Here is an 18,193-nt window from a genome sequence, read left to right as displayed (position 1 = left end):
ATTTTGTTTGTAGCAGACAGCTAGACATTCTGCGTCCAAAAACGCATTCCTTAAGTTTGTAAACAACATAACAATACAGCATTAGGGATGTAGCAATAGAAAAATATTAATATCACCAAAATAATCATCGTTATTATTACCGCCGTATTCTGGAATAATGCTCAAAGTACTCTTACACACACTGAAACGTCAAGTATTTTTCTTTGAATGACTAAAATGAATAGACACTCTGTTAGAAAACCCACAATTTTGGATGTTTTGTGTTTCTTTTGCTTGACTGATAGTGTTTCAGTCTTAGTATTTTATCTGTTTAATGGCTAAGCTATTATTGTTTTAAATATTGGTTTGTACTGTAGCCCTTTGAGATGTATTTAAATGAAAAGTGCGTAACAAATAAAATGTATTATTAGTAGTATTTGTTATTTCTGGCAAGCGTTGTGTTGTCCTACTCTGTTCAGCAGTCCTTGATAGCACCGTAAAAATACCTCGATCTCATTCCGTTTGTACTGGGAAGTCGGAATTTCCGAGTTCCAAAAAAAAAGTTCACTAAATCATGATGAATGGACGTTTTAATATGGTAACGTTACTGTATTGTAAATTACATGTTTTCATGTGGTTTATATGTGGTTTATACATTCTACATCACTAGCAATAGTGTCTTTGTATCCTCTTCCACTGCCGTGTTTGAAAGTTGTACAAATAGTGCATATTTTCCCATAAGTTGTTTGTATTCAGACAAGGCAAGCGCAAGAATAGCTTTCGTAGATTCAACTCAATTCATTCAAAGTTGACTCACGTGTATAGACCTATAAATCACGAGTGTCTCAAAGGGCTGCACAAGCCACAACGACATCTCAGATCCCACATCAGGGCAAGAAAAAACTCAACCCAATGGGATGACAATGAGAAACCTTGGAGGGGACCGCAGATGTGGGGACCTCCCCCTGGGCGACCGGTGCAATGGACGTTGAGTGGATCTAGTATAATAATGTGGCCATCTTGATTTCTGACCTCGTAACTGGAACATTGTTTGCTGATAGTGTTTTAGTATTAGTATTTAACCTGTTTTAATGGCTAAGCTTTCAATGTTTGGGCTACAGTACCAACTTCCAAGGTAAATGGAACGCATCAATATTCCTCTGAGTATAGAAAAATCCCTCTGAAAGACTTTAAAGACTAAATATGGGATTTATGGCTCTTTGGAGAGAGCCATACCTTTCAAAGAGCCGTTAAAAAGACAGGCTCGTTAATATAGTTCATTTTTTAACTGTTTTTTAATCAAAGAAACAATCGATGGTAGCAGTTATAAGTTAAGATGTGGTATTTGAATTATTCTGAAATATTCACTGTAATTTTATTTTTGTGTTTTTATTGTAACCATTCCATAAGGTGGTTCCATATCCCTATGCTTTGACATCATTATTTTGAATGTTTACTAACCGAAAACATTTTTGTAGCACAAGAGCATTTTTTTAAACAATACAGAAAAAAAGTAAACAATAATTATATTTAGATTTTTTCAACACCAAAACAAAAAACACATTTGTAAAACAAGTCATACAAAATAACTGAAAAATATCGCTATTATCCCAGTAGTATCGATCCAATGCCAATACTACCCTGGTGTCGACGACATCGACAATTGGATCGATGCGCCCACCTCTCGAGGTGAGCTCAATTAGCTAAATGCAAATGAGAAACTTAACAGTCCCACCAGAGCAGCTCGAGTAGAATTCACTCTGTTTTTTAGTAACTTTGGGACAGGACTGGAAAATATTCGACCAATGTCTGAAAAGGCTCCACTTCTAAACTATCGACTCACCACCAGCACCGGTCCGGAGGTGAATAATGTAGCCGCAGACAGGAAGGCCAAGTGGGCCGGGGAGCACCACGTTCCGCGGTCTACCCCCACCACCATCATCAAAACCACCCGAAAACTTGGTGTGCTTCTCGGGGTTGTTATTCCAACTTTGCTGTCTATGTTTAGCGTTGTCGTGTTCCTGCGAATTGGTAAGTAAGAGGAACATGTGTCTTCTACCGCTTCATCATTCATTGGCAAACAAATGGTAGATGCTAACCACATGGCCAGGGGACTAATGGTAGCAAGATGGTCAGGGAACTCATCCATATGGTTACTTATTGTCTTAACTAAAGTTAAAGTTAAAGTACCAATGATTGTTACACACACACTAGGTGTGGTGAAATTATTCTTTGCATTTGACCCATCACCCTTGATCACCCCCCTGGGAGGTGAGGGCAGCAGCGGTGGCCACGCCCGGGAATCATTTTTGGTGATTTAACCCCAAAAGTTGTCTGAATATGTTATCCGTTTTACAATCATGCCACCCTCATTATTTATTGTTCATTTATGCCACGTGAAAAATGAGTTACTTAGTTTACAAATATGTTTCTTCCTGAGACCCTGAGCTATGTTTAAAATGTGAAAACACAACAAAAATAAAATCTGTTGGATTTCAAATAGGCTTTTGAGTGATGTATTTTTTTTAGGGGTTTATCTGCTTAAATCAGGGGTGTCAAACTCATTTTAGATCGGGGGCCACATGGAGAAAAATCTACTCCCAAGTGGGCGGGACTGGTGAATAACTTAAAAATAAAGACAATTTCAGATTGTTCTTTGTTTAAAAATAGAACAAGCACAAATGTACAAATCAAAATGTTTTTCTTTTTACGCTTACATGTTGCGATTAATCATTTATTTGTCGTTATTTATATTTTCTGAATAAATTAAGTGATAATGTTCATCAGTCAATTCATTGGTGTCTATCAAGATAAAAAATTATATCAAAATCAAATTACAGGATGTTATTTATGTAGTTTGACCATTTTCCTCGACTGATGTACATCATGTGGTTTATTTTGTACATATGTAGCATCATCTACAAATATACAAAGAATTGCTGTTATGATATCCAGTGGACACATTTAGAACAGTTGTTTCTTCCATTCAAAAGTTTCAGGTTAATTTTTATACTTAGCAAACTCATCCCGCGGGCCGGATAAAACCTGTTGCGGGCCTAATTTGGCCCTCGGGCCGTACGTTTGATACCCCTGGCTTAAATAGAACAGTTTTTCCCAAAAATAGTAACCACGCTGGCATGTTTTGTGGGCAAGAGTAATGATTGAGTTTGTGTTTATTTGGAACATGCATGCATACAACATGATACATCACAATTTCCAGTTTCTCTGTTCAACAAGGAGTAGGAAGTAGCAGAGCTTATTTAATCCTACCCCTTTTCCTTTACATAGCAGTTGCAAAAACTTTTGTTCAATTTCTGTTCTCAATTTATTCTCAATGTACTCCATAACTAATAACATTAAAAATAAATAAATAATAATTAGTGAAGTAAGTCATATACGTGATATATATGTGAGATAAATAAGATTATCTAGAAAATGAATGGATGGATGGAATACATTCAGAATGTTCATCATGGTTCTTTGTACTTTGTATCCATGTATTGTGTTTTTAAAGGTAGAAAGTGGGGTTTTTAGAATTACATTTAGGTACATAGTCATTTTTAAGCGACTGGTACTTTTGTAGGGTACATCCAGGACTTTTTATATAAAAAGATTAGTATAATCAATGAATGTTTCAGAAAAATATGTTAATTCTACAAGATTTTGTTTTATGTTGCGCCAAAATAAATCAATTAAACAGCCAAACTTGTTCTCTCTTGTTACAGGATTTGTTGTGGGTCAAGCAGGACTCTATCAGTCCATCGCCATGTTCTTAGTGGCCTACATCATCATCACAATGACTGTCCTTTCTGTTTGTGCCATCTCAACTAATGGTGCTTTAGATGCAGGAGGTGCCTACTGTATCCTTCTTTGGTCATCCTTACTACAAATTGTTATGAGTCGCTTTACTCAGTACTATGGTGTTTTATGTGGTTTGCATGAAAAAGGTTCCTTAAGAAGAACCTCCAGACATGATCAGTCGAGCGCTGGGTCCAGAGTTTGGCGGCAGCATTGGAATCATGTTCTTCTTTGCCAATGTGTGCGGCAGTGCCCTTTATGTTTTGGGTCTGGTTGAAGCCATCATTTCTGCTTTTGGCGTCCCACAGGGTTGGTGGACCGAGCAAATTCTAGTCACGTCTTGATGCACGTACGATTGTGTCTAACTCATTTTCTGGTTTGTTTCAGAGAGTGTAGCAGTTGTTGGAGGCTCTTATCGGATATTGCCTTCCGGATACTGGTGGTCTTTGCTCTATGGCACAATCCTGCTCTTCATTTGTTTCATTGTCTGCTTGGTGAGAATGGCTTGTCAATTGATTTGTCACTCATTGTCATTTTATTGTAAATTTAAAGAACACTATTCAAAGCACCCCCTTCCCGTAGAAATTACGTGAAATCGAAATACAATGGGGGTGATGTTCCAAGACCCATGAAAAACTGTCAAAAACGTAAAACTGCATATAATGAATGCACCCATAAAAAAGCCCTAAACATGTTATTGATACCTTGCACTGTTATTAATCATGTTTTAGAGCCTGTTTTTCTTTTATAGCTACACTGTTGTTTTTTACAGGTAGGCGCCCATATTTACGCCAAAGCCGCTTTTATTATCTTTCTTATCGTCACAACTGTCTTGGCATCCATCTTTAGCAGTTTTTGCATTGTGGGGCCCAGAATAATCACACTTCCAGAAACCTCTGCTATAAACGGCTCCACCCACGCCACCGCCAACTATACTGGCCTCCGACTCCATACCTTGGATGGCAACCTACGGTGTACGTCTTTGCATTGTTGTAATGTTGAATGGCTTAAGTTTCCATTAAGTAAATCTGTACAATCAAAATACGATAAAGTACAATCCTTTTTTTTTTTTTTTTTCTAGCTCCACAACACCTGTATAAGTTGTCTTTTATGTTTCCTTGTAGCCAGTTACACCGTTGACTACACCACTGGGACAATGATGAGTTTTGCCACAGTGTTTGCAGTCATGTTCAACGGTTGCACAGGAATCATGGCAGGATCCAACATGTCTGGTAAGATAGTCCTCTACACAAGTTAAAATATAATTTGTTAAGCGTTTGTGCAAGTTTAAACCGATCACAATGCCTGTTGATGCTAGGCTGTCAACTGGCTCAGCCATTGGGTCTCGAGCCAACCTTTTTTCTGTATGTTTGCATTGGGATTTTTTCCAGTTTAGACCAATGTATCATTGTTGGTGTGTTCATGTTCGAAATAAACTAAAGAAAGAAAGATTTACTCTGTTCTTTCTCTTTTGTGCTTGGTCTCCACAATGGAGTTACTGTAAAAATATCAAACAACCTCAAGTTGGAAGTTTTTTTTCATATCTAATTTAAAGGACTGTTTACTTATCTGTCAAACTAAATTCCAACATTCAGGTAGGGAAGAATATTTGTAAAAAAAAAAACTAAGTGTACAAAAGGCAGCCAGTTTTTACATTGTAGTAATTAATTTGGCATCTTTTGAAAAATTCAGCAAAACGATATAATGTAACAAAAAAGATACGTTGGAACTAATAACACATTTGTCCTGAAATGAATGTAAACATTTTTTTTTAAATGCATGTCTTAGCCAATTATGTAAATTATATATGACATAGATTGTATTCCATCACGTGACTTTTGAACGGAAGTAAACAAAGTGGTGGGCCACCAAACCAACATTGCTACTGTGCAGCAAACAGTGCAAACTGAGTATGCAAGGGGCCTAGCTCTTAGCATTAAAAGCAGATAAGAGTATAACATCAAACTATGCAATATAATTATCCTTTTATTGTACGTTATCAAAAAAAGATTTGTCGAGCGATCTCAAGGATTATCCGTCGGTCGCATTCGCAAACATGTCGAACTATCTGGTTCTCCAGACATCATTGTACGTGACAAAACATATGAAAACTTGGAAAAACATGGAGGTCTACACTTTATTTGTGTGTGGCTGGTTCAAGGAAATTGGTATCAAGACTCTCCCGGTTAAATCATGCATCATTTTTGCTTGGGTGAGGTTGCATTTATGATTTAACTTTGTCTACAGCCATTTTTGTTGCACGCGCCGTTTGAGTGAGTGTTTTTTTCCCGTCTTTATCAAAATATAACTATAGAAGTCTACATTGTATGTGCTGAAAGCTTCATTTATGATTTTTACCTTTGGTAAAAGCTCACATTTACTTTATTATATAAACTCCCCCAGTTAGTGCTCTACAAAACACTCGTAGCAAAAATCAGTTTTTAAGAACTCTGAAACAAGACAAAAGACAAATGTTATCAAGAGAATACCTAAATGGGAAGTAGTAAATGTTAAAGGAAATCAAATCAATTTTTAACAAAGGGATCACTGCAAACTTGTGTTTTTTGACTCAATTTGCTCTCTTGGATGTGAGTGTGTGCCACTTGTTTAGTTGTTTTTCTTAAAATCTTGACATCTTTTGCCCTGCTTGATTACCCTATAGAAGAACTCAAAATAAACTTTTATCCTTTTCGCGTTTTAAATGGTTCCAACAAGATGAAACAACGCAAGCATAGGACATTTTTCTTCGAGAAAAGCAAAATGCCGTCCAGAATGCTTTGACAACAGACACTCGCGAGCCCACCACTTCAAGTTTCGCATAGTTAATGAGCCGAACGTGACGTTCAGTGAATACGACCTATTGACACCACCTCAGCCCCGCCTCCGCCGCCACAAATAGATTGACACTATGTTACAAATACAGGTTACTCAAGTTAAAAAAGTAGCTTATTATATAGAGTACAGGCCAGAAGTTTGGACACACCTTCTCTTCCACAACACAACTGATGTTCCCAAGCCCATTGATAAAGCAAGAAATTCCACTAATCAACCCTGATAAGGCACACCTGTGAAGTGAAAACCATTTCAGGTGACTACCTCTTGACGCTCATCGAGAGAATGCCAAGAGGGTGCAAAGCAGTAATCAGAGCAAAGGGTGGCTATTTTGAATAAACTAGAATATTAAACATGTTTTCAGTTATTTCACCTTTTTTTTAAGTACATAACTCCACGTGTGTTCATTCATAGTTTTTACACCTTCAGTGACAATCTACAATGTAAATAGTCATCAAAATAAAGAAAACACATTGAATGAGAAGGTGTCCAAACTTTTGGCCTGTACTGTATATGAGCCTATGTCCAATTATAGCCTGCCTCTAATTAAGGTACAGGCTTTTTTTGTAGTGCAGGTAAATAAACAACCCGGCTATAATTAGAGCATTCACCGTATCCTGAGTGAGATTTGAGGAGCTGTCTGTGTGGGACAATGTGTCAATAGAAGAGGTTTGATAGTGATGCCTCCTATTATGTTGTCCCCAGGTGACTTGAAAAACCCCGGCTATTCCATCCCCAGAGGAACCTTAGCCACTGTTTTGACAACTTTCATCACATACAACCTGCTAGGTCTGCTGGCTGCATCCTCTTGTGAACGGTTAGACACACATACACAATCACGGTGGTGACAACGTTGTTGTATTTTAGTATTAAGATGCAAAATTCCCTAAGTCCTTCTAAGGAATGATATTGCCTGAGAGTTATGTCATCAGTGTCACTGACTGGAAGGTAAAACATGTGCTTGATTGAAGATAATTTAACCTTTCAGAATGATACTCAGCTCCTCCCCAGGAGAGCGCAGGAGTGTTAAGAAGATTGAGTCAGAAGTGTTTGACATTTTAATTCATCACATTCATAAAGACTCCGTTATTTCAGAGGGCATGTTTGTTAAAGTGCCGGCATCCTTTGTGTGCCTGTGTACATTAATGCAACAGGTTTTTTGTTTCTCCATTTGGGACTCAAAGCAGACCTGGGAATGCCTCTGGGTCCCCCCAGTGGAGTTGGAAGGGGGCAACAGCTGAGATGGTTGCCACTGCTTCCCAGATGTCAGAATCAGAATTATCTGCCAAGTATGTTTTAGCAAACAATGAATTTGACTTGTGAATAGGATACTCTATATACCAAAATAAAATTAATCCTAGATTCCCCCAAAAATATCTTAATTAGAAGAAATGCCGTTCAGACTGCATTTTTAAAATATTTTACATATTGGGAGTGCGCCTAAACAAAAAAAAAGACCCAGTATTAATTTCATTTTGGGAATTTTATCCTTCATCTTTAGTCGCCTTCTTCAAAGAGACTACAGCTTCATGGGTGCCATCAACATTTGGCCGCCTCTTGTCACAGTCGGTATTTACTCCTCGGCCATGTCCGCTGCCATGAGTAATCTCATAGGAGCCTCCAGAATTCTGTACGCCCTCTCCAAAGACGACCTGTTTGGTGAGACAACATGTTTGTATTTGTTCATCAACTTCATGCTTTAGTTCGCCATACTAAATATCAGCTAATGATATTACTGTAGTTGATTAATCTCCTGGCAGTTTTCTGTAGCGTGAAAGAATGAAATGACTCATGGAAATAGCTAAGGTCATGCTCACTATTAAATGATGTATTTTGTCCTCCAGCTAGGTTCATAGCTACAATGTCTACCCTTGCTAAGTCAGCAATTTATCAGCCAGATCTGAACGTCTGAATATGTGAGAAGTGCAAGAAAATTAACTCTTATTAATTTTGTCTTAGTTTTCCTGAGCGAGGCATGTTCATTTGAAGAGCGTCATTTCAAAACAGATGGCTTGCAGTGTTGACTTTCTCTGCAGAGACACAAACCCTATCAGCGTGTGTTTTGTTTAAGCACCAGTGCCCGATGACTCAGTTGTTTATCTGATTAAGAACCAGGAAAAGCAACAGACAGGCTGACTTTGTGTTTGACTGTTTTTTGTTTTTTTTGTTTTTTTATTAAATGCTGCAGGTGGTGTCCTGGCTCTTGCAAGGAAGACATCCCCCAGTGGTAACCCCTGGGCCTCGGTGCTTGTCTCCTGGTTGCTTGTACAGGTAGAAGGTTGCACTACTCGTTCATCTTAGCATAGCTCCAAACAAAATACTTAAAACTGTAATGATATATAATATAACATACTTAATTTAGTGTAATAAGTAGTTGTCCACTGTTTCTGTGTGCCTGCTAAGAATAATGCTATATAAATCTACTTATAAACTATGCAAGAAAATGATTAATTGTTTGCCGCTAGATGGTGCTGTTTGCTGGGAAATTGAACACCATTGCTGGCATTGTGACCATCTTCTTCTTGTTGGTGTATGCTGCTGTGAACCTGGCTTGTTTGGCTCTGGAGTGGGCATCAGCGCCAAACTTTAGGTATGGTAAAGAATCTAGCCATTATTTCAACTGGCACAGGACATAATGTAGCTGTTTTTTGTAATGGTTTATTTTGAACATGCCTCAAAGTTTCACGGAAGTACATCACATGTTTATACCTGCACAGTTCAACTTGCCCGAAAAGGAGTAGGAAGAAGCAGAATTTATTTAAAGCCTACTCATAGTCCATGTCTTTGCAGTGACTGATAGTTTTTTCACATCTCAAGGTTAACATGTTCTTATTTTCTTATAAGGGATACAATAATCAAAGTGAACTTTGTCAGTACCACTATGTATGGCACTAATAATGTGTAATAGTAAAGTTCATACATTTTGTAGAAAGCCTACTCATACAAAATGGAGCACACATTTCCAGAAACTTTGTATTGTACTAAGTAACATGATAAAAAAAATATTATATAAATGATTCAAATAATAAATAGGTACTGGAGTTACAACTGACAGAAACATTGTAATGAAAAATAAATGTATTATAGATAATGCCTCTTTTAACAAAAAGTGAATTCAGGATCAATTATATTGGGAACCTTGATTATGAGCATGCCTCTTCCTCCATGTACCTTATAACCAGTAATATACAGTATATTATCCAAATTGCCCTTGTTAGCAGTATAGTTAGTGAGTGAAATTAGATTTTTCTATGATTTTTTTCCCATATTGTAATAATAATAATAATTCAAACTTGGGAACACTAGTGAACACTCAAGAATATTGAATTATTTTGTTTTATCATTTATCTATGCATGGTGCAATCATATGTATGTACAGTATTATCAAACATTTAAAACAAATGTTTTATTGCATTTTACTTTTGTTGCTGTTTGAAAAAACAGCGCTTGTGGCAACTGGTTGCAGCTGCTCTTGTGTCCTTGTGTTCTTCAATGTTTCTCTCTTGTTTTTATGCTTTATACATTTTTGGTTTAAACCCCATTTGGGACTGCGCAACGAGGGGTAGCACTTTCATGATTTTAGCGCTACTTTTAATAATTTGTTGTGGACTCTTTAAATCTGCGCTTAAACAACATTCTGTAATGTACCCATTGTGGGATAAAGAAGTTTATCCCCTCCTGTGATTTTGCTGTAGAAAATGTAATTTACATGCTTTCCTTTTGTTTTACTCGAATTAAGGCCCTCATTTCGATGTTTCACGTGGCACACCTGCACGCTGGGCATTCTTGGCTGCTTGATCATGATGTTCCTGATCAGTGCCATTTATGCTTTCGCCAGCATAGCATTTATGCTGCTGCTCCTAATGGTGATTCATTACTTGGGCCCCATCAGCAACTGGGGCTACATTAGTCAAGCACTCATCTTCCACCAGGTATACACACACACACAACCTCAATTCGTAATGAAAAAACATTATGCAGGATTCCACCCCCTACTTGTGTTTTCTCAGGTCCGCAAGTACCTCTTAATGTTGGATGTGCGTAAGGACCATGTTAAGTTCTGGAGGCCTCAGGTGCTTCTAATGGTGGCAAACCCTCGCAGCTGTGTTGGCCTGCTAACATTCATAAATGACTTAAAGAAGAGTGGGCTCTACGTACTGGGTCATGTGAAGCTAGGATTACTTGGTAAGTATTTACAGTAGGGGCAAGAGGGGGCAGAGCCCCCTTAAATGTCTTGCCCCCTCAAAACAAACTGAAGTTGAGAAGGTACATTTTATTTTCCCACAAATGTATATATTACAAGTTAACAAAATTATCCTCGGTAGTGGACAAATCTGCTGAAAAAGGGACACGCTACAACACTAGTATGTCATCTCCCCTCTTTTCTGTCTATCACCTGTGTCAGGCTACGCGAGTCCGCACGCACACAGACACGTACCGCCCTCTACTCAGCCCTCCGTAAAGCAGTGTCGACGAATTGAAAACGAAACGAAAAGTTGTCAAACAAAATCTATTCATATTTAATTTTGTCTTGTAAATGGGTGTGACAAATTTTGGAATATATCCAATCAGAGTTCTTTAATAGTGTACAATATGAGAGCGGGTGGGGGTTACTCCGGGTGAGCCAATCAGATGCTTTTCATTGTGAGATGAGGAAGTTGAATTTCTCAACGGCAGCGCCAAAACAAAAAGGTGATGATTTAACACTTTCTACATCGTAATATGTGAACACCCAGGGAAAAGTGAAGAACCTGACATCGATCAGAACATCTAGACTTTAAGTTAAAGCTGTGTGTATTTGCTGCTTGGTGTGCTGTCGAAACGAGCCGTTTCGTCGAAAAGAGCTATCAGTTGCTATTCCTGTTCAAACGGTGATGAAAACGAATATGTAGGCTACAATTATTTGCGTCAATGTGAACATCTCCATGCTTACTGGTCAGAGTACACAATGAAATAAATAGTTTAAAAGAACAGGAGGAACTGTTGACTCCCTGTTACTTGGTACAGTAAAACACAACTAAGTAAAAAAAACATAACCACACTGCTCGGAGGAGAAAATACAAATATAATTAATGATAATGTGATTTATCAACATTCATCACACACCTACTAATAGTACACTCTATTTTATAAAAATGGCTCACGCTGTTTAGTGCGTGGTATTTGGATCTTAGTAAGTCAGGCCCCTACTGAAGCTAACAACCAAATTCTATGAAGTAGGGAATGTTACTACCAGAAAAAAGTGCTGGAGCATGATGGAGCTGTTTGTTCACGTGATGCCCCCTTCACATTTCTGACTGCCCCCTCATATATGCCTGCCTTGAACCAGCCCTGTTTACGGGACATCACGCCTTTCCGCTAGTCAAGGCGCAGGTGGCTCCTCTACATATGCACGTTAACATATTTGGATTCAAACCTGCACGTTTTAACACATTGTGACAAAAAAGCTTTAATCAAACATTTGACTTTGTGTGGTTCGACAGATGAGTTGCCGTCTGATCCTTTACAGAGCCGGTACAATTCATGGTTGACCTTAGTAGACCATCTGAACATTAAGGCATTTGTTAACCTCACCCTAGCCGACTCTGTTCGACGTGGAGTCCAGAATCTGCTGTTCATCACAGGCTTTGGTAGGTACAGTCTCTTTATTGTTCGTTTCATTAACTTGATTTAAAATTTACAAAAATAATTTTCCATAATTGTCCCTAGGCGGAATGAGGCCGAATACTCTTGTCTTAGGTTTCTATGACAACTGCCCTCCTCAAGACCACCTCCATGGCAACATTATTCTGTCTCCAGGCAGTAGCTTGGATGCAGTGTGCCCAAAAAAACAGTCCCCTTTATTCCCTAATATACGTGATGTTGATGGACCCAAAGACTTAGAGGAAGAGGAGTATGTGTCCGTGATTGCAGATGCTGTCAAAATGGGCAAAAATGTGACACTGGCTCGATATTTCAGCCAGTTCAACCGTGAAGAAGTTTTAGGCTCAACAAGAAAGGCTGGCCCTCACCAAGGCATGGCGGGGCCATTTGTCGACGTTTGGCCCTTAAATCTGCTCCGACCTGACAGCCGCAGCTACGTGGATATCTGCTCTCTATTTCTGCTGCAGCTGGCCTGTGTGCTGCATGAAACCCGTGCGTGGAGCCAAGCCAGGCTTCGCCTCTTCCTCTGTGTAGAAGAAGGCGTCAGTCTGCAAGATGAAGAGGCGAAGCTTCAAAAGATGCTGAAGGAGCTCAGGATATCGGCACAGGTGCAGATGGTGGCCTGGGACAAGGTGGTGGCGCTGCACTGGCTGAGCCGAAAAAGGGAGGGCAAGGTGGCAGATGAGAACGGAGATTGGACTGAAGCATACCCCAACAATGCCGCTCAGCTGACTGATGAGTACATCCACGCCGTCAACAATTTTATTCGACTACAAGGAGCACCCCAGCCTGCTGTGCGCTTCCTGTATTTGCCACACCCGCCCGCGGATACAAGCCGCTACCAGGCCTACTTGCACCAGGTGGACCTGCTGAGTCGAAACTTGGGGCCGACGATGCTCGTTCATGGAGTCACTCCTGTTGTTACGACTGAGATTTAGATTTTATCACACTCACGCAATCATCCCCATTCTCTTTCACTAATTGCACATGGGGTACTTAGCTTGTAGCAGAATCTGCTCCACTACTTACATTTAATTTCACACTAACTTATCAAGACACCTAAGGGGATTTGTCAACACCATTTAATTTGAACTGCTAAATATTAGAATGCTCTTAATATGCAGTTTCCACTTATCTTAGTATTGTTTATTTTTGTCTTTTTTTTTTTTTTAAATGCTTCACAAATACTGTAACATGAACATCTTGTGCTGACATTTTTGCTATTGAACATGACTGAAAAAAAACATCTTATTTTAATCCTATCCTTTTTCACATATTCCTAATATTTGTTAAACACCAAATCCTGTACATGCTGACACGATACGGTATTACACTGAATTGTGTTCATATCCTGTGTTTAAGAATCACCATTTTCTAAATAAAGAGAAAAGAATGAACAATACGCAGCAATGGATGAATGGCTTATTCAGTGATTACATTTTTTTTTATTAAGTTGGTTTTAAGAAAAGCACCTGAGCAATGTTAATGGAAAATAAAATAAAAGGAATGAGTAAATAGGAGTAAATATATAATTTGAAATTTGGAATAAGTAAAAAATTGGGATAAATATATGATGTACTATAAATACTGTATATTGTGACACAAATTGTAGCGTTGCAAATTTTGAGGTAGAAGGATCCTTAAATGTTTTTATATTGGTACTTACCTGTCTATCACTTACACATTGGTAACAAATATAATTGTAATAGTTACATCATACTGTTTTCCTGTAATTATTAAAAGAGCAATACTAATTCTGCCCAGCTTCTCTGGCTATGCAAAAGAGATAAATTGTTACCTCATACTGTTTTTCCCCGAATTATTGAAAGCATTACACTGATTCTGCCCAGCTTTTTTGGCTTTTCCTAAGAGATGTCTTTGTAATTGTTAGTCCGTTTGCAGTATCACGCAAAAAAAATTAAGATTGCCCCGTTTCTCGAGAAAGGTTTGCATGCAAAAAATGATGGTAATAAAAAGACATTGGAATAACATTAAGAACTCCACAATTATAGTTGTTTAACAGTACATGTATTTGTCACCACATTTTTTGGTACGGAACATTAGGTATGGTACAGATCTGTACCAACAACCGAGTTACCACCTTGAATGAATACATGACACATGAAAAGGTAGATGAGACGCGAGCCCAGGGGGGTCAAAATGCCAGGGCATTTCATAGTTGTAGACAGAACACAACTGAAATAATGCCTGCACATTGTGCTGCATACAGTCGCACACAAATCCGAACAATAGAAACAAGTGACACTGGCAATAACCTTAATTAAAGAGTGTATTATTAGCACATGTTTTGACCTTGACGAAAAAGGTAAACCACATGAAAATCAGTTGAGAAATTAGCAAATTATTTATCTTCAAAATACATGCATTGGGGGCAGCAGGGGGTTAGTGCTCGTGCCTCACAATAAGAAGCTTGTGGGTTCGATATGGAGTTTGCATGTTCTCCCCACTACTGCGTGGGTTCCCTCCGAGTACTCCGGTTTCTTCCCACCTCCAAAGACATGCACCTGGGGATAGGTTGATTGGCAACACTAAATTGACCTGAGTCTGAATGTTGTCTATCTGTGTTGGCCCTGCAATGAGGTGGCGACTTGTCCAGGGTATACCCTACCTTTCGCCCGAATGCAGCTGGGATAGGCTCTCGCCACCCATGGACCCCGAGAGGGACAAGTGGCAGAAAAGGGATGGATGGAATAGATGCATTGCCTTTAATGGGAACTTGGCCCTATCAAGGCAGGTGCTATGTAGACAAGTCGCTTAGCATGGGTGCAGCAACGCACTGGCGTATCTAGTCTTCTTTATCCAGTAGTACATCAACTCACAAGCTTAATTGCTTCTGTGATGGAGCTCTTAACTGAAAACACTTGTATCTCAAGTCAACATCGCCCGTTGAAATTAGTTTAAATCAGTCTTGCACCGCTCACCCTCAAAACAGCAATATGTTTACGTGTATAACATGCCTTTTGAAATATATATATTCTTTAATTTTGTATGAATAAAATACAATGAACTACTAACAACTACAATAGTTTTATGAAGTAATGTAATAACTGTGGTAATCTGAAATTTCCTTGCTCAGTTCTGTTGTTGTCTGCACACCATGTTCACTCTCTCTCTCGTCCACAGTATGGAGTGCAGCTGGCGCAAGGCAGCAGCACACACCTGACGTAGATTAGAAGCAGCCTATTTAACCTGGCTGCTGACGGCCTGTGAGCGCCGGAACTTTGTCACTGCTTGCAAACCTGTTGATATTGCCAGAGAACTCACTAGTTCATCGTGTACCATTCATCTAAGGTTTGCCTGTATTTTTCCTAGCCTTGTCTAGCGTCTTTAGTTTGTACTTTGTCCTTATATTAACTTCTTTCATGAAGTATTTTTTCCTAGCCTTGTCTAGCGTCTTTAGTTTGTACTTTGTCCTTATATTAACTTCTTTCATGAAGTATGTTTTCCTAGCCTTGTCTAGCGTTTTTAGTTTGTACTTTTGTCCTTATATTAACTTCTTTCATGAAGTATTATTCCTAGCCTTGTCTAGCGCTTTTAGTTTGGTGTGTTATCTACCATCACCTTTGTTTTGTTACTTTGTGCTTCCTCCTAAATAAAAGGAAGAACAATTGTACACAACACGTCTCTGCATCCTTGGGATCCACTCCACCAAATCCTAACAGAAAAGTTCCGGCCATACTATGGAACCCGCAGAGACAGATGCCTGGAAAAGAGCATTGCAAGGCCAGGCTCAACGAATCAACCAGCAGGGGGACCAGCTAGACCACCTGAGCCGAGGTCTACAGGGACTGTCGGAGCGTCAAGACACCATGTTGGAGCGAGTCAATATGCTGCTAGCCACCGTCGTACCCACCTCGACCACCGTGCCCGACCAGGCATCCACCCAACCTACACAACCCGCCAGTACCAGCAACATGCGGCTATCCCGACCCGAACGTTTTTCCGGAGAAAAGGAAGATGTAAGACAATTCCTGACGCAGTGTGAACTACATTTTGAACTAAACGCTTCCGCTTTCACCTCTGAGCGGGCTAAGGTAGCGTTTGTCATCTCCCACCTGTCAGGCCGTGCTGGCACCTGGGCGACTGCAGAATGGAACCGTCAGACCGCCTCCAGCTCCACGTATGCAAACTTTTCCAAATCCTTGAGGCAGATCTTCCAACGACGACTCCCAGGTAGAGAGGCAGCTAGATCCCTTTTCCGGCTGCAACAGGGTTCACGACGGGTCGCAGATTACGCGATCGAGTTCCGCACCATGGCCGCCGACTGTGACTGGGGTCCCGCGGCGCTGTTGGACGCCTTCTACCTGGGTCTCGCGGACGAGATCCGTCACATGATGATCCCGCTGTCACTTCCGACGAATCTGGATGATCTCATCGAGCTGGCGGTGCAGATCGATTTCCGCCTATTGGAAGAGAGGAGGGATCGACGAGGGAGACAAGCCCCACCTAGCAGCCAATCAGCGCCTGCTAGACCTGCCATCTGCATGACGGAGCATCTCGTTCCCGAAGACACCTCTCCTTCGTGGCAGATAGATGAGCCGATGCAACTGGGAGGTCGCCGACTCACCACCGCCGAGAGGGAACGCCGCTTTCGCCTCAAACTCTGCCTATACTGTGGGGCCGCTGATCATCTCATCTCCCACTGTAAGGAACTACCGCGCCCCGCCGCACGGCCACGAGTGCGCCCTCACTCGCCAGAGGACACGTCCACCAGAGGTCGCCGTTCTCCTTCGTTGGCCGCAGGCAGAATGCAACTAAAAGGTACTCTTTCTTGGCCTAACCAACAAATAGACATTTGCGCTCTCATTGACTCAGGAGCAGATGATAACTTTTTGGATTTTGAGTTCATGAGACTTCATAAGATTCCTGTTGTAAAACTGTTTGTGCCCAAGAGGGTGTATTCTCTTGATGGGCGCCTATTAGCCAGCATAACCCACCAGACCCTGCCAATCAACCTGCGCTTGTCTGGTAATCATTGTGAGAAAATAATTTTTTTTATTGTGCCATCACGGTCCGCGCCCGTCATTCTGGGGATCACCTGGTTACATAAGCATAACCCGCACATAGACTGGCCTCGTTCGGCCATTATTAATTGGAGTGTGACCTGCCACACACATTGTCTTCGTTCCGCAGCAGGATCTCACACACCGCCACCTACCGCCGTTATAGAGAACATAGACTTGACAAACGTGCCCACAAACTACCATGACTTAAGAGCGGTGTTTAGCAAGGATAGAGCACTCTCACTTCCCCCCCACCGACCCTACGATTGTGGTATCGATTTGCTAGCCGGAGCGGCTTTACCATCGACCCGTTTGTACAAGGTGTCTAACACCGAACTCAAAGCACTAGAGGAATACATAAACACATCAATAGCTGCGGGCCTCATTCGCCCTTCGACCGCACCGGTAGCCGCCGGATTTTTTTTTCGTCGAAAAGAAGGACAAGTCCCTACGGCCTTGTATAGACTACCGTGCTCTTAATCAGATTACTGTCAAGAATAAGTATCCTCTTCCACTCCTTGATTCTGCTTTTACTCCCTTACAGTCCGCAAAGTTTTTTACTAAACTCGATCTACGTAACGCGTACCATCTAGTTCGCATCCGAGAGGGGGATGAATGGAAGACCGCATTCAACACTCCTCTCGGACATTTTGAGTATCTTGTCATGCCTTTTGGACTTACTAATGCACCTGGCGTTTTTCAGGGCTTCATTAACGATATTTTTCGGGACATGACAGGTCGGTTTCTCTTCGTTTACCTGGACGATATATTAATTTATTCATCGACATTTGACGAACATGTACAGCAGGTTCGGTTGGTCCTTCAACGATTGCTCGAAAATAAACTGTTCGTGAAGGCGGAGAAATGCGAGTTTCACTCATCCTCCATTCCCTTTTTAGGATTTATCATTGAGGAGG

At 40.4% G+C, this 18,193-nt stretch overlaps 1 protein-coding gene across 1 annotated transcript; it reads left to right on the top strand.

The window, feature by feature from the left end:
• Positions 1-1,654: 1,654 nt before the first annotated feature.
• Positions 1,655-13,645, top strand: LOC133618766 (solute carrier family 12 member 9-like). The gene is made up of 14 exons (XM_061979453.2): positions 1,655-2,010; positions 3,705-3,839; positions 3,949-4,086; positions 4,165-4,271; positions 4,550-4,751; positions 4,902-5,009; positions 7,315-7,426; positions 8,111-8,268; positions 8,798-8,880; positions 9,075-9,199; positions 10,349-10,541; positions 10,620-10,794; positions 12,093-12,239; positions 12,319-13,645. The coding sequence occupies exons 1-14, from the start codon at positions 1,785-1,787 to the stop codon at positions 13,188-13,190; spliced, it is 2,781 nt and encodes a 926-aa protein (XP_061835437.2). The 5' UTR covers positions 1,655-1,784; the 3' UTR covers positions 13,191-13,645.
• The last annotated feature ends 4,548 nt before the right edge of the window (positions 13,646-18,193 follow it).

This window comes from Nerophis lumbriciformis, linkage group LG19 (assembly GCF_033978685.3).
Source record: "Nerophis lumbriciformis linkage group LG19, RoL_Nlum_v2.1, whole genome shotgun sequence".
In the NCBI taxonomy this organism is placed as follows: Eukaryota; Metazoa; Chordata; class Actinopteri; order Syngnathiformes; family Syngnathidae; genus Nerophis; species Nerophis lumbriciformis.
Note: the sequence above shows the minus strand (reverse complement) of the source record. Positions and strands in the feature narration are given on the sequence as shown.